Here is a 17,715-nt window from a genome sequence, read left to right on the forward strand (position 1 = left end):
TCATACTGGATTGAATAAAGTCTCTAACTGCCCAGATATACCTAGTAAAAGATAGAATGACTGACTGACTGACTGACTGACTGACTGATTCACACAAAGCTTAAGACTGGATAATCTGGTATCTTTTTCCTATTCAATACCATTCTCTCTTTTAGTTAAGAGACAAAAGGTAATGAGCCTGGCTTCCTCACTCTCTCCACATGCCCACGGATTTTGAGAACATCCAATTACTCCAGGCTTACCCATGTCTGGGGCTTTAGGACACAAGGTTGGAGGTTTGGCAGCATCTTCATCGGCCACCTCACCCCAGGCCTCCTGGGCATCAGTCTCAGCACTGCTCTGCCCACACCTAGGGAGACCTGCAGCCTCCCGGGCAGTCCCCATGGACCTGACTGCAGTCCGAGCCCTCATCAGTGAGTCCAGTTCCTCATAGAAAGGACACGTCCCTGGTGGGTGGCTGCTCTTGGCTTTCCGGTAGCTTCGAAGGAGGTTTTTGAATCTGTAGCGACACTGCTCCAGTGTCCGCAGGAAGCCCAGAGCACACAGCCGCTCTGCGATGGCCCGGTACACCTGGCTGTTCTGGTGACAGGTGCGAAGCTTTTCTGAGAATGGGGACTCACTGAGAATTGCCAGGAAGGCCTTGGTCTCCTCATAGCCCCAGTGCACACCTGCTGTCAGGAGTGAAGAGTTGAGAACTGTGAGACTTAATGAGATGTGCCTAGGTCATCAGAGAATAGAGTCACCTGCCCTTTGAAATACCTAGAACATAGGCATGTCAGAAACTATCCAGGTACCTGGGCAATATCCCTTTGCTTCTCAGGGGCATGCTAGGACAGTCAGCCAGAGCTTCCCACCCTCACTCTCTTCTAAGAGATTCTATTAACACTTCAAGTCTTGGCTGAAGGTGAGGACTTAGGTAGTCATATTATATCATTTATATCAGGTGATCCCATGCCCCTGGCTTTGCTGATTAGTTCAGGGAAAAGCCTGTAACCGGGATGCATGTGATTTTCCCCATATTCACTCAATACCTGTCCTCTATTTATTTTATAAATTCTTTTTTTTTTTTTTTTTTTGAGATGGAGTCTCACTTTGTCGCCACGGTAGAGTGCAGTGATGCAATCTCGGCTCACTGCAATCTCCACCTCCTGGGTTCAAGCAATTCTCCTGCCTCAGCCTCCTGAGTAGCTGGGGATTACAGACGTGCGCCACCACACCCAGCTAATTTTTGTATTTTTTTTTAGTAGAGAAGGGGTTTCACCATGTTGTCCAGGATAGTCTTGATTTCCTGACCTCATGATCCGCCCGCCTCAGCCTCCCAAAGTGCTGGGATTACAGGCGTGAACACCTGGCCATAAATTCTCCTTTTAATAAAACATGAAAACTGAGAATTCTTAAAGATTAGAGACATAAATGAATTTCAAATAGTCCTGCAAGAAAGGCCAAATGAGGACACACTTTCCTCCTTTGCAGAGGAATGAAAAGGAGGTGGTCTAGTCTCAGCTCCTCCGCAGGAAAGTGATGTAGCCCAGGAAGGCAACCATGTAAAACCGGCAGGCAGGAGCCACGGGCTCTGATCCGGGCTCTGCTCCTACCTGTGTGTCTATAAGATGCCTCATCTCTTGGACTTCCATGTTTGCACCTTTACAATGACTGGGTGTTTCCCAGACATTGATTATTCAAGTCTACGCTGTCATGATTTCTGCCATTATCTGTTCAATATTTCACTCGCCATCACTCTTTACCTAAATTTGCTATCTGTGAAATCACAGGTTGATGCACTCATACAAATTAAGAGAAATATATAAATACAAGAATGTCAAGTTCATTCATGTAACGTCGATGATCACCCCATACTACCAGTGACACACTTTTGGAAATACCAGATTCACTCTTTGAGGCCCCTTAAGGCTTTAAAAATGTTTCCTTCTATAACTAAGAAGACTTTTGCAAAGAGACTTGGTCACGGGAAAAGAGAGTTGGAGTTTGAGGATGACCTAAAGAACGTAGCTCTTCACTCTAGTGGCTTCAATCCAGACTTGCAGCCTGTGCCCTGACCTCAGGGAATAGCAGTCTAGCTGGTAGGAGGGTTGGAATCTGAATCTGACTAAACCCCGATGTTCTTACCAATACGGCTCTGGAACAGGGCTGGGGCCCCTGCAATCCTGGGCCCCTGGGTAGACTCATCAGTGACCAGGCCAGCACCGTTACAGTCTTCTGCCATTTCTTCAGGCTCCCAGCCCCCTTCCTCCTGCTCATCCATCTCTGCATCACTATCCCCGAGCCTGGGGAGTGCCACGGCCTCTCCTGGGCCATCTGTGGCTCTGATGGCTGTCCGAGCCCTGACCAGGGCCTCCAGCTCCTCATAGAAGGGGCAGGTACCTGGTGGGTGGCTGCTCTTGGCTTTCCGGTAATTCCGTAGGAGGTTTTTGACCCTGTAGCGACATTGCTCCAGTGTCCGCAGGAAGCCCCTTGCCCTTAGCCGCTCTGCTATGGCCCGATATACCTGGCGATTCTGGTGACAAGTCCGGAGCTTTTCAGAGAAAGGAGACTCGCTCAAAATTGCCAGGAAAGTCTTGGTCTCCTCATAGCCCCAGTGAACACCTGACACCTTCATGTCCTCCACATCCCACTGGTATTGTTCCTCCCAGGCTCTTGAATCCCTCCAGGTCAATGCCTGAGCTGGCTCATTATCCAGGCTGTAAGCTGCAGTGCTCCTTTTCCCAGAATTTGTAAGACTTAGACCCCAAAACTCTGGTCCTTGCTCTTTCTCAGAGGTGATACTTGGTTTTGAAACTGGAACTCCTACAAAAGGAAGAAGAGAAATGACAGAGTAGAAACAGTCTGCTGAGCAGCATGTTTGTCCAAAATCTCCCTGAAACTTCTATCTTTTCCTTGCAAGAGGCTGACGAGAAATTCCCATGCTGATCCAATAAAATGTCTGCAGGAATAGGGAGAGAGAAGAGGTAACACGACCACCATATGAGAAATGTTAAGTGGCCTGTTTGCTTGGTTCATTTGTTTGTTGTTGTTGTTGTTATGAAACATGAAACATCATATAAGAGTGACTCATTGGTCCACAGATGGGCACATGACCTAAACTGGCCCAATCAGACTGAACTCCACAGCTGGAGGAAAGGGGTGTGTGTGTGTGTGTGTGTCTGTGTGTGTGTGTGTTAGTGAGTCTCTGTCCTGCTAGGCATCCATTGCCACCACCAGCATCTATCTTTTGACCATGAAACAAAACAGCTTTAATATGGAGCTAACACTGAGGATGGCAGACAGAAAGAAGAACAAAGACCCACTAGGACATTGCTCAGCTAATCTGTACTGTGGTTGGAGCATGTCCTCCTCAGGACTTCTAATAATGTGAGAAAATTAATTTCCTTAATTTTAAAAGTTAGCTATGTTTAAAGGACTGCTATCCCAACAGCTCCCAGCCCTAACAAAATAGGAAGCCTCTAATTAAAATAAATACTTGAAGAAAACTAGATGAAAAGGGTTTCGAAAGGCATAGGGACAATCTAATTCAGCATTTCCCGAAGTCTGTTCCTTTGAACACTATCTCCCCCAGATACCATGTGTAAAAAGGGGTTCCACTGTCAAGCAAGTAGCCAGTAAGCTTCTGGTATCTAAACTTACCATGAGTCACGCCTATCAGAGTCTCTTCTATTTCAGCTATTCACGTGTCTAACTCCCCGCACAGTGATCCCGGGCTCCACAGGGAAACGGCTCCCTATTATTTGACTTGCCACATAGGAGTGCCCACAGAGAAAGGAGTCTGTGCTGGTTATATGGGCTTCAGGTATTTTGGACTCTGTGACATTTATTCCTTCTGGGTTTAATTCATTGGTCTCATGGGTTTAGTTCACTGAAGTCTGCCTGAGAGAGAGATCCTATTTACAATGCTGAAAAAAATCAGATTTCTGAGACAGCAGGCCAGGCCTGGCCCCTGGTCTGTGGTGAATGGACTGAGGTAAGGAAGTTAATATGCCCAGAGAGGGCAGGCTCTTGGAAGCCATCCTGCCACCCCATCTCCAGGCAGCCTCCATCCCTGCCATGAGAGTGCTGGCTACAAAGGGCAAGTCTTCTTCCTATGTCTGAAATTCCAGAGACTGCAGAGCCATGATTCTTAAAGGAGTGGCAAAACCCTCTTTGGGAACTGAGTGTATCAGAAGCATGACAACATCACCTTCAGAGGGCACATCTCCTTACCCAGGTACACGCTGTTCCCACAGTCGTCTCCTGGGGGTTCTTTACAGAGCTCCTTCTCAGCATGTTTGCCAGGGCCCAGGGCTTCCTACGAGATGCACAAGACAAGGACCCCAAACATCACTGACCTTTGACAACAGCCTAGGAACCCTAGCAGGCCCCAGGAAAGATGATGGGAACAGAGGGATACCATGTGTGAAGCTGGTATCATAAGGAGCAGGATGGCCGTTTGGTATGGTACATACATGTGTTTGGGGATGTTTGGGGCGCAGCAGACTGGGGGTGAAGGGCAAAGGCTAACACCCTGGGTCTCATGCCCTTTTGCTGAGTAGAGGTCATGGAGAGAGAGGAGGAACACTGGGTGGGCAAGAGCACAGGAGCAGCAATGACAGGAAAGGAAGAACGAATAGCAGCTTACCTGGGACTCAGCTGTCACCTCCCAATCTCCAACGCTCCCCATCTTTGGGAGAGTAGGGACTCGGGGAGTGAGGACAGCTGAGGGAAAGAAAAAGTCTCTGAAACCCAAGCTCTGATTCCCAAAAAATCACCTCCCTCTGAGATTGGCTTTCCAAAAGTCACACTTGGATCAAGCTGGGGCTATCCCTATGGCCAGTGCAGACTTCCCCTTTATTTCTCTTCTAGAGTGTGTAGCTCCTAAGCTGCTGTGAGTGGTGTGCCACGTGTCAGGCCAGCCCTGACCTCCTGTGGTCACCACCCACTCCTGTCCCAGCCTGCACCTGCTGCAGGACTCCAACTACAGCGGGACATGCTGGCATCACCCACAGCCACAGCCTCTTTACGACGCTTGCTTACTTCTCAGTAAGTGTGCCCACCACACTGCAGCCTATCCCTTGCCTTGAATTTTGCACATCCTTCTTCCCCATGCACCCTTCCTCACCTCCCATTCCTCTCCCCTGCAGAAGGCCTCATTCCCTAATGTTCTCAGATTCTTGTACTCACCACTCTCTTTCAAAGGCTGTGGTGCCATCTTGGCATTTAGATGATTGGGAAGGTCAGGGCATGTATTCTTCACCCCCTTCTTCTGAGACTGTCCCTCAGGCCAGGGATCCATTGGCTGTGGCTGGAAGCTCTGAGATTCTTCCCCTGTCTTTAAGGGCCTGGTCTCTTCTGTATACAATTCCAGTTCCTACACACAAATAGCCAAAATTCCCACTCATCAATTCAGTAAGACCCGCTTCGGTATTTTGAGTATAACTGTGGTCCAGAGGCTAACAGGCTCTTTTAAGATCCAAAATGACTTGAAGTAGGATGAGAAAGCCATCAGAGTGAGTTCGGTAGGTAGATCAGCATTTATACCACCAAATGAGAACTGTTGAACACACGGTGGCTACCAAGTGTTTCAATGAGAGTGCCACTGTTTAAAACATTTTTGATCCACAGAGATAAATTATGTAAAATTTGTGTAACATTAAAAAATAACCCATAAGCATCAAAAATAGGTTGCTTAGTTTTTAAGTGATCAAAGAGAGAGAAAAGTTACCAAGTTGCATATTAAAAGGCAAAGGGAAGCATAAAAACAGGAAAAAAAGATAAAATCATAACACCAAATGCAATTGCTCTAAATATCTCTGCTGAAAGACAAAGCTATTTTTAAAATAAAAATTTTAAAAAGGGCAAAGAATTATAGATGGAGACTGGGTGCAGTGGCTCATGCCTGTAATTCTAGCATTTTGGGAGGCTGAGGCAGGGGAATCACTTGACACCAAGGGTTCAAGACCAGCCTGGGCAACACAGCAAGACCCTCACCTCTATAATAAATAAATAAATAAAATTAACCAGGTATGGTGGCACATGCCTGTACCCCCAACTACTCAGGAGCCTGAGGCAGAAGGATCACTTGAGCCCAGAAGTTCGAAGTAACAGTAAGCTATGATCATGCCACTGTACTCCAGCCTGGACAACAGAGTGAGATCTTGTCTCAAAAAAAGAAATTAGCTGGAATTTTAAAATAAGATAAAAGTACGTGTTGTTAATCTTAAACCAGAATGACATGCAAAAGACAAGGCACTCTAACTCAAAAGGAAAAAGGAAGTGGCAATTTTCATTTCAATGTTGGATTTCAGGCAAAAAGAAAAAGGTACTCAGAGATATAGAGAAGATATTTAAAACAAAAAGGAATAATCAACTAAAATAGCATTACCCAGTCAACTTCATCAATCATACAGCTAATTTCTTATCTCTATTTCTCAGCTGGTTCCAAGTTCAGAGGTAGAGAGGTCAAGGTGTTATCCTGGCTGTAAAACCTCAACAATATAACAATCTCAATACTTTATAAAAACACCTAACTTTTAAAAATGTATTTCAATTTTTTTTCAATAGATAATAGACTCACATGGTTTAAAAACAGAAAATACATACAGGGGTATATTCAGTGAAAATGCCCCACCCCCATCCATCTCCATCCCGTCGATCCTGTTCTTTTCCCCTCTTCTCATCACAGGAAATCCATATTCTTCATTCTTTTAGAGTTTCTTTCTAGATACAAGCAAATGTAAATGTGTATTCTTAGCTTCCCTCTTTTGTATACAAAAACTTATGACTAGATATACTGCTCTGAGTCTTATTTTTTTGAACCAAAATAACAACAACTATCTTCATTAACTTACTGAGTTTGCCAAACTTAGCTGTAAAACTTTTTTGGTTGGCCTGAAAATCCAAATCCACTCACAGAGAAGGACTTTTACCATTGAGAAGACATATAGGAATGGGCCACGAGCATCAAGGGCCATTCCAAATAAGAAGATCCACCAGTGTCCTGTGTGACTTCACAGGGAGAAAACATCTGCTTATCAATCAATCTTCTTATATGGTCATGTTAAAAAAAATTCACTTTGTTATCATTATAATCTACAGAGGAACTGTGTGACTAAATTCAACAACAATCTTTACTCTCAACCCCAGTTCCTCCAACCATTACCATCCCTAAGCAAAGACTCTGATTCCATGGATAGTAGTTTTGGACACAGAAAGAAGTAGATTCAAGTGACAACCAGGAGGCAAAAAATTAGTAGGTCAAACTTCTAGTTTCCAAGAAGTCTGTAGAGTCTAGAATTTGCCACTCTAGACTCTACAGTAACAAGTAAAAAGCTGAACAAACTGAAAAATCAACAACTCTTCTTAGATCTGTCAGAGAAGTAAGGCCACAAACCACTCTCCCCAAAATTGGAGAGACAAACAGGTGGAATCAGAGAATCACAACTTAGTGGAGCAGAAGCGTCTGTGGGAACCAGTGCCGGGGAGAAAAACCTAAACTGTAATTGACGAACTGCTGGAAGGACAGTGCGGACAACTCTGAGAGGTAAAAACTCCAGGGCACTTAATTACTGAGCAGGGGCACATTTTCATAAGTTTTATCTCCAGGAGTTCAACCAGATCCTCACAGTTAATATCAGAGAAAAATCTCTTCTTGCTTATGGCAGATGGCAGGAAAAAGGAACCATTTTGAAATATGCCAGGGCACGCTGCTCTTCTTAGTAATGCCTGTCCTCAGCAGAAACTGTTTTACCAAAGCCTAACCTAACTGTCGGAAGAGAAATATGCGATTCCAGCTCCCTCTACTCTTCCACATGGAAGATGAGAAATACCCAATGCAGCCCCCTCTAGGCATCCTGTGCCACCTCAGATGGGGAAAAAATTGGGAAGCACTGGCAAAGGTCAGAGTCCAGGGACACAGGTACACCAACATAAGACCTAGAAAAAAGAAGAGCAAATTAAATCCAAAGTAAGCAGAAGAAAAGAAATAAAAATTAAAGCAGAAATAATGATATTTAAAACAGGAAATCAATACAGAAAATCAACAAAACCAAAAGCTAGTTCTTTGAAAAGATTAATAACATCAATAAGCCTCTAGTCAGACTAAGAAAAAAGACAGTCCAGGCACGATGGCTCACACATGTAATCCCAGCACTCTGGAAGGCCAAGGCAGTGGATCATTTGAACCCAGGAGTTCAAGACCAGCTTGGGCAACATGGTGAAATCTCATCTCAACAACAACAAAAAATATACAAAAATTAGCTGGGCCTGGTGGTGTGGTCCTGTAGTCCCAGCTACGTGGGAGGCTGAGGCAGGAGGATTGCTTAAGCCCAGGAGGCGGAGGGTGCAGTGAGCCAAGGTCCCACCACTACACTCCAGCCGGAGTCACAGAGCAAGAATCTGTCTCAAAAATAAAAAAGAAAAGAAGACAGAAGACAAATTATTAATATCAGAAATGAAAACAGAGATATCACTACAGATTCCATGGACAATGAAAGTATAATAAAAGAATATTATAAACTACATAAAGGTTAATAAAGGAATATCTGTGGCCACACACTTGATAACCTGGATGAAAAAGACCAATTCCTTTACCCACCCAATCTGCCAAAACTCACACAAAAATAAACAATCTGAATAGGCCCATATCTATTAAGGAAATTGACTGAATAATTAATAACCTTCAAAACAGAAAGCACCAAGCTCAGATGGGTCTACTGGTGAATTCTACCAAACATTTAAGGAAGAAATTATAACAATTCTCTACTATCTCCTCCAGAAGATAGAAGCAGAGGGAATATTTCCTTATTTATTCTATAAAGCCAGCATTTACCCTAATACCAAAACCAAATAAATTACTTACAAGACAAGAAAGCTACAAACCAATATTCATCATGAACAAAGATGCAAAAATCGGCCAGGTGCGTTGGCTCACACCTATAATCCCAGCACTTTGAGAGGCCAAGGCAGGCAGATCACAAAGTCAGGAGTTCGAGACCAGCCTGGCCAACATGGTGAAACCCCATCTCTACTAAAAACACAAAAATCAGCCAGGTGTGGTTGCGGGTGCCTGTAGTCCCTGCTACTCGTGTGGCTGAGGCAGGAGACTCGCTTGAACCTGGGAGGCAGAGGTTGCAGTGAGCTGAGATCATGCCACTACACTCCAGCCTGGGCGACAGAACCAACGAGATGCCATCTCAAAAACAAACAAATAAAAAAAACGATGCAAAAATCCTCAACAAAATATTAGCAAATCAAATCCAACAATGTATAAAAAAGAAATTACACACTACAACCAAGTGGGATTTATCCCAGGTATGCAAGCCTGGTCCAACATTTGAAAATCAGTTAATGTAACCCATCACATCAACAGACAAAAAATGAAAAATCACATGATCATATATTATATCAACAGATGCAGAAAAAGCATTTGACAAAATCCAATACACATGATAAAAACTTGGCAAACTAGGAATAGGGGGGAACTTCCTCAACTTGATAAAGGACATCTACAGAAAACCTAGAGCTAACATCCTACTTAATGGTAAGAAACACAATGCTTTTGCACTAAGACCAGGAAAAACGCAAGGATGTTCTCTCTCACTATTCCTTCATACTGGAAGTCCAGACTAATACAAGATAAGAAAGGAAACAAAAGGTACGTAGATTGGGAAGAATGAAAAAGACTGTCTTTGTTAACAAATGACATGATTGTCTATGTAGAAAATCTGAAAGAATCAACAAAAAAAAACCTCTGGGAACTAATAAGCAGTTATAGCAAGGTTGCAGGGTACAAATATGCAAATATGCAAAAGTCAATCGCCTTCCTATATACCAACAATGAAACAAGTAGAATTTGAAATTAAAGGCATAATAACATTTACATTCTCCTCCAAAAAAAAAATGAAGTATTTAGGCATAAATCTAAGAAAATATGTAGAAGATTTACATGCGGAAAAAAAGAAAGGCGTCAAAGAAGAACTAAATAAATGGAACGATATTCCATGTTCACAGATAGAAAGGCTCACTGTCATCAAGATGTCAGCTTTTCCCAATTTGATCTACAGATTTAACGCCCAGTCAAAATCACAGAAGTTTATCTTGTGGATATCAACAAACTGTAAAGTCTTTTTTGTTCATTTGCTTTTTTTTTTTTTTCTTTTTTTTTTATTTTTTTTTTTTGAGACGGAGTCTCGCGCTGTCACCCAGGCTGGAGTGCAGTGGCCGGATCTCAGCTCACTGCAAGCTCCGCCTCCCGGGTTCACGCCATTCTCCTGCCTCAGCCTCCCGAGTAGCTGGGACTACAGGCGCCCGCCACCTCGCCCGGCTAGTTTTTTGTATTTTTTAGTAGAGACGGGGTTTCACCGTGTTAACCAGGATGGTCTCGATCTCCCGACCTCGTGATCCGCCCGTCTCGGCCTCCCAAAGTGCTGGGATTACAGGCTTGAGCCACCGCGCCCGGCCTTTTTTTTTTTTTTTTTCAATAGCAATGGGGTTTCATCGTGTTACCTAGGCTGTTCTCAAACTCCTGGGCTCAGGCAATTCGCCTGCTTTGTCCTCTCAAAGTGCTGCGATTACAGGTGTGAGCCACTGCACCTGGCCATGTGCAGTTTATATGAAGAAGCAAAGACCTGGAATAACCAACTCAATATTGAAGGAGAAGGAAAAAAACCAAAGGACTGACACACCTGACTTCAAGATTTACCATAAAGCTACAGTAATCAAGAGAGTGTGGTATTGGCAAAAGAATAAAGTGCTCAATGGAACAGAATAGAGACCCCAGAAATAGTTCCACATAAAGACAGTCGACTGAATTTTGATAAAGGAGTAAAGGTAATATAGTGAATCAAAGATAATGTTTTCAAAAAATGATACTAAAACTGGATATCACATGAAAAAAAAAAAAAGCTTATATCCTTCACAAAAATCAACTCAAAATGGATCACAGACCTTAATGTTAAATGAAAAACTACAAAATTCCTAAAATATAGGAGAAAAATGAGATAATGTTAGGTATAGCAATGACTTTTTAGACACAAAATCAAAGACACAATCCATGAAAGAAATAATTGATAAGCTGGACTCCATTAAAATTAAAAAATTCTGCTCTATGAAAGATACTGTCAAGAGAATGAGAAGACAAGCCACAGACTGGGAGAATATATTTGCAAAACACACATCTGATAAAGGACCGTTACCCCAAACATACAAAGAACTCTTAAAACTCAACAGTAAGAAGACAAACAACCCAATTTAAAAATGGGCAAGACTTGAATGGTCACCTCACCAAAGAAAATATACAGATGGCAAGTAAACATATGAAAACATGTATAACATGGTAGGTTATTAGTGAATTGCAAATTCGAACAACAATAAAATACCACTATCTACCACTAGAATGGCCAAAATCCGAAACACCAAATGCTAGCAAGGATGTGGGGCAACAAGAACTCCCATTCATTGCTAGTAAAAATGCAAAATGGTACAGCCACTTTGGACTACAGTTTGGCAATTTCCTACAAACGTAAACATACTCTTACTATATGATCCAGCAATCATGTCCCTTAGTATTTACCCAAATGAACTGAAAACTATGTCCACACAAAAACCTGCATATGAATATTTGCAGCACCTTCATACATAACTGCCAAAACTTAGATGGAACCACGAGGTCCTTCAGTAGGTGAGTAAATAAATAAACTGTGGTGCATCCACAATGGAATATTATCAAGCATTAAAGAGAAATGAGCTAACAAGCCATGAAAAGACATGGAAGAAATTTAAATGTATACTACTAAGTAAAAGAAGCCAATCTGAAAAGGCTATATACTGTATGATTCCAGCTATGTAACATTTTTTAAAAGGCAAAACTATGGAGACAGTAAAAAGATCAGTGTTGCCAAGGGTTGGGGGAAAGGAGGAATAAACAGGTAGAACACAGAGGGTTTTTACAGCAGTGAAGCTACTCTGTATGTCACTACAGTGGTAGACACATGTTACTATGTCACTATAATGGTAGATACAGTTTATAATAGGGTTTTTAATGTTATACATTCTGTCAAAACATACAGAATGAGTAACATTAAGAGCCCTAACATAAACCGCTACTTTGAGTGATGATACTGATGTATCGATGTAGGTTCATCAATGGTAATAAATGCATTGCTCTGGTGCAGGGATGTTGATAGTTAGGGAGGTTTGTGGGGGAGGGATGTGAACTCTCTGTACCTTCTCCTCAATTTTGCTGTGAGCCTAAAAATGCTCTAAAAAATAAAGCCTGTTTTTTAAAAATCCCTGTGCACCTGATGGAGCGGGCATCTGAGGGAGAGGGGGATTCAACAAGATGATGATGACAGAAGAAACAAGGTAACAATCACAAAATAGCAGAGCTGAAAGATCCCTTTTAGGAAACTATCTTAGGGGACATTTAGTCCTGTAGGCACCAACCTTTTTCAGGTGGTGGTTCACTGTGACGAATATTATAACTATATTTCATCCCGTTATTAAGACTTGAAAAATTTTACTTGCAGAGAATGTAACTAAGTTATATATCTTGCAATGTAAGATCGTAAGCTACATATGCACCTGAAAAAAACAAGCTCCTCTGCTACTTGTCCATTTGTTTTGAAATTTGTGAGCACTCAGGAGCAAGTAGGAAAGTTTAAAAAAAAAAAAAAAGTCACAGTAAAAACAAAAATACATAATAGAGAAGATTCCATTACCTTATTTTCTTCTCAATTTTAGAAGCAGTTCAACTTTTGGTCAGCTCACAGGGCCATAATTTGTGAACCTTTGGTCTAGTCCAACCCTCTCATTTTACAGATGAAGAATTATAAAGACCCTGATTTAAATCAGTTTTCATCTCTGGGTCTCAAGTTCTTTATCTTCCAACTCTGAAGCCCTAAAACTCCCATTTGTTTCTTCACTGCCACTTAAGACAAATAGCTGGTTTCTTTAAAGGAAATAATATAGGGGGGTGGGGTGGTATACTAAAATAAGGCACGCTCTCTTATACTTAGTTCTGTAACTTTATATATTACTCTCCCTATCTCTTCAATCAGTTTGTAAAGGAATCCAAAGAGCAAAGTCACAGTTCTTAAACTTTGCTCCCCCAATCTCACACTGTATAGAACTTTACAGTTTAAATGTACAGAAAACCCCTGCCATTTGCAAGGGATATGTTCCCAAACCTGTAATTTCCCCCAGCAAAATGTGGGTAAGTAAAATATCACAAGAATTACTAACTATAACAAGTGGAGAAAAACAGTCATGTTTAGATGAAGGTTCTGGATCCAGCCAAAGGATCTGTTCTACGTATACCAGCTTTGAAGCAGGATTCAAAATTTGTGTCATAGCAAAACTATGCATTACATCATGGGCCTTCGGTGGTCACTTGCAAATTGTTGAAACTGCAAATGTTAAATCCATACTTTCATTTCCCTTACCTCAGCTCTATCACACAGTTATATAAAGTTAGATAAGTTACTGATCTCTCCATCTGTGTTTACCCATTTGACAAATGGCAATGATAATAGCACCTACCTTACTGGACTGCTGGGTTGATGAGGGACATATATAAAAAGCTTAGACCAGTATCTGACACACAGTGAGTGCTCACAAAATGTCAATTAATATCTCATTTGAGCCTTATGGCTCAAAGGTATTTTAATTCCCATGGTTTGCAGAGGAGGCATCTGATATGCGGTAGAAAGAACAATGACCTTGGAACCTAAGGATTTGGCTTTAGGCTCTGGTCTACTCACTGATGACCTTTGTGGGCCACTTGGCATTTTGTTTGGTTTCATCTGTACTGTTTGTAGAGACAGGGTTTCGCCATGTTGCCCAGGCTGGTCTTGAACTCCTGAGCTCAAGCAATCCACCTGCCTCAGCCTCCCAAAGTGCTACGATTACAGGTGTGAGCCACCACTCCTGGCCAACTTCTTGGTTCTTAGTTTAATCTATAAAATGGGGGCAACAGTACTATTTCTGTCTATCTACATTACTGCTATAAGCACTCAGAGAGATCACATATGTAAAAAGGTTTTGTTAGGTATAAAACACAAGTTAATCATATTGTGAATATGGTAGTGGGAGGCAGTCTGGAGTAGTGGTTAGGCATACAAGCTTTAGAGTTAGAATGCCTAAGTTCAAATCCTGACTCTACCATCTAGCAGCTGTTCAGACCCGGGCAACTTACCTATCTTTTCTCTGTCTCCGTCTTCTCACTGGTAAAATCAGGATAACAGTACCTATCTCATTAAATTGTTGACAGGACTAAGTGGGTTAACACATGTAAAGCACTTAGAACACTGCCTGGTATACAGTAGTGGTCAATAAGTGTCAGTTCTCAATAACTATTGTTATTTTTATTGTGAATTTGGCAATTATTAACCTAGTCACAACCCCACTGCCTTGCTTCACCCACTCCTTGGAAGAGAATGTCTCACCGGCTGTCCTGCAGTCCTGGTCTCTCGGTGCCAATCCTCCACCAGGGCCACAGCCTCCTCACCACTCTCAGGGTGGCGTGACTGCACCCAGGTCTGGACCTCCCTAGGCAAGATAGTCAGGAACTGCTCCAGCACCAGCAGCTCCAGGATCTGCTCTTTGAGACGGATCTCCGGCCTCAGCCAATGACAGCAAAGAGCCCAGAGCTGGCTGAAGGCCTCATGGGGTCCAGCTGCATCCCTGTATTGGAATTGCCTGAAGCGCTGGCGGGAGGCCTCTGGGCCGGAGACAGAGTCGCGGTCCTTCTCCCGGAGTTTGGATTCTGATCCCCATGAGTCCTCTTCCAGTTTCACAATCAGGAGTTCTTCAGGCTCTGGCTGCAGAGACGCCTGGGCTTGCGATTCCAGGGCCACAGCCATTGTCTACCTTAGACGCCTCACTTCAGCTGTGCTGTCCTCATCCAATGTCTTCCTGCACCTATGGTGAGTCCTTCAAGAGGCTCCTAGAAAAGGGACTGCTCCCCAAAGCTCTAAGGTAGAAAGACAAATGATAGAGTGTAAGCAAAAGGATGCAGAAGCTTCATTATCCCCCTTACCCCATACCTTCCGTCACCTTTGCATGGGGGCAGAAGTGCTAAGAGATGCCCCTTTCCCATAGGCAGGAAGTGAGGCCACAATCCCGCACCAAAGCCAGTAGCACCTACCTTACTTGATTGCTGGGCTGATTAGATGAGGGATATATATAAAAAGCTTAGACCAGTGTCTGACACACAGTGAGTGCTCACAAAATGCCAATTAATATCTCATTTGAGCCTCCCACTTTGGAGGAAGACAGTACAGTATTCAATCCTCTAGGTCATGACTGAACACCTTAGCCTGGCATCCCACACCTCCATGATCTGGCCCAGTATAGACTTCCTCCCTCCTACACATGTCCAAAGTCCAACCTTCCCTCAAATTGGGTTCCAAATGTCACCCCCTCCATAAGGACTTTCTTCCCGAATCTTATAGCTTGATGTTCTCCTTGCAAAATCCAACAACTCCATGCTATCCCCTGGTCATCCCACCCATTTGGCATTATTCACCATCCCTATACGTGACTCCTAAAACTCCAGCAAGGACCTGTTTCCAGATCTCCAGACCCCAAAATCCAAACTCCTTCATGACATTTCTACTTGACTGTCCCTTAGGCACCTCAAACTCAATGAGTCAAAAACTGGATTCGTTATTTTCTCCTGCAATCATGTCTGCCTTCTGAAGCTCCCCCTTCAGTGAAGGCACTGCCATCAAGTTCTCCACACCAGAAACCTGGTCATTATCATTCTCTAAGATCCAAATCAATTCATCACCACGCTGTGTCCACTTGGCATCTCCAACTCCAATGCTACCACTTCAGTACAGAGAATCATCATGTCTTCCACCTGATCAGTCTCCTAACACGTCCCTGCCTCCACTCACCTCACCCCAACCTCTGCTCTATTCTTGGCACAACAACCAAACTAGATCAAAGCCTGACTACACCACCTCCCTGCTAAACACCCTCCAGTGATCTCCCATTTCCCTCAGGTTTTAAAGTACAAGCCTTACCCAAGTCTCCAACTCATCTCTTTACCATGGTCCACTAGTCATGGTGCTCCAGAAGCACAGCTTCCAGATCTTACACCAAGCTGCCCTCTGAACCTTCCCCTCTTTGGGAAGGTCTCCTTTGGGAATGGGCTCCTCCCTTCCTTCAGCTAGCAAGGTCTCAGCTTAAATTGCACTTTTTCCATGAGGCCTTCCCTGCAACCTGAAACAAGATTCAGTCCTCGACCGCAAGCTCCCATAGCATCTTACATTTTCTCTACCATAGCCCTGATCATCCTTTACTGTAATTTTCTTACCCACTAGATTATTAGCTTCCCAAGAGACCTAGCACAGTGCTCAGCACATATAGGGAGTACTGAATAAATGATAAAGTCATGAATGATCGACTAATGATGATGGTGTATCATTAAGCAAGAATTACAATTAATCCCTTTCTGTGCACACTAGATAAAAAATAAATGACCGTCCTGCTCATGCCAAAAGGAATTCCTTTCTCTTTTATTTCCATGTCTCTGTGACACTTACCACTTTCTACACTGTATGAGACACTATGTGTATCTATGTTGTCCCCAAGGAGATTACAGCCTCTCTGATGGCACCCATGCTGGGTTATCTGAAAAACTGAGCTCACTGTGTTGTCCCAACAAGTCTGGGTGACAAAAAAAAATGCCCACTCAAAGGAGATCATTAGCTGCTTCCAAGTAGGAATGACATAACTGAATTGCGAATGGAGAGATGGTGGTATTTTTCATTTTGGGCAATCTGACCGGACTGAAGAGAAACAAGGCAAGGGTAATAAAAATTAAAGTATTGCCCTAAAGGCCTCCATATACTTAGGAAGAGGCCTAAAGCACCACTCATGACTACCTGGCAACTTCCTACTCATCCTTCAACTACCAGCTCAAGTGTCACCTCCTTTGATAGGAGTTCCTTGACATGCCCTTTTCATGTCCTGCTCTCCAAGAATTGCCTCCCTAATCCTATATCCCCAAAGCAATTGGTACATACCTCTAATATAGGTATTATCCTACACTATTGTAGTTACCAGTTGCTACATCTGACAGCCCCATTAGACTATATTACTAGAACCAGTATTGTATGTTACTCATTGCTGTATCCACAGTGCTCAACCCAGTATCTGATAAATAGCAGGGCCATTAAAAAGTTTTATTACCATTTATTAAAATAATAAACCTGGTATATCAAAAGCCTGATGGGATACGGATGATCCATAATTTATATTAAACTAAAGAATTCACCTTTCATGAAATTTCTTTTTGAACCACAACCTTACTGATGCATGAGTTCAAACATATTTCTGTCACCCTCTCACACAAGGAGTAATTCATCAATCATTTATAGAGTACCTGCTAAACCCTGTTTGGAAGCTACAGATCTAACAGTAGCTGGGACTGACAGTCCCTACCTTCAAGAAAATTACAGTCTAGTGAGACAGACAGTCAATAAGCAAGCAAAGACAATTGCATTCCTGCATAAAGAGGACACCACAACAAAATAGGCAATTAGCAGTCATACCAGGCCCAAAGCTCAGAGTCTCAGATAATAGGTATTTTCTCCTGGAAAGACTTGAAACTCCCAAAGGTTTGTTTCAAATAGAAATCGGAAAGCCCCAGGGACCATATATCACCATAACCTTTTCCAGTCTAAGGAAGTTAGACTGAAGTATGGATAGCAGGCTATT

At 42.9% G+C, this 17,715-nt stretch overlaps 1 protein-coding gene across 13 annotated transcripts in view; it reads right to left on the reverse strand.

Annotated features, from left to right (window-relative positions):
- The window catches only part of ZSCAN20 (zinc finger and SCAN domain containing 20), a 29,301-nt gene that overhangs the window by 7,723 nt on the left and 3,863 nt on the right, over positions 1-17,715 (reverse strand). For 3 of the 13 annotated variants that reach the window (XM_077964240.1, XM_077964233.1, XM_001107866.5), the window contains exons 2-7: positions 14,433-14,959; positions 5,173-5,359; positions 4,631-4,707; positions 4,216-4,300; positions 2,128-2,805; positions 243-668 (exon numbers count right to left, since the gene is read on the reverse strand). In XM_077964240.1, the coding sequence (XP_077820366.1) occupies positions 243-668; positions 2,128-2,805; positions 4,216-4,300; positions 4,631-4,707; positions 5,173-5,359; positions 14,433-14,849 (1,870 nt within the window). In that variant the 5' untranslated portion in view covers positions 14,850-14,959. Of the gene's footprint in view, positions 1-242; positions 672-2,127; positions 2,806-3,642; positions 4,301-4,630; positions 4,708-5,172; positions 5,360-14,432; positions 14,960-17,715 lie in introns of those variants that run through there. The other 10 variants (XM_077964223.1, XM_028836256.2, XM_015134753.3 and 7 more) reach the window with 5 other exon arrangements.

This window comes from Macaca mulatta, chromosome 1 (genome assembly GCF_049350105.2).
Source record: "Macaca mulatta isolate MMU2019108-1 chromosome 1, T2T-MMU8v2.0, whole genome shotgun sequence".
NCBI classification, from domain to species: domain Eukaryota; kingdom Metazoa; phylum Chordata; class Mammalia; order Primates; family Cercopithecidae; genus Macaca; species Macaca mulatta.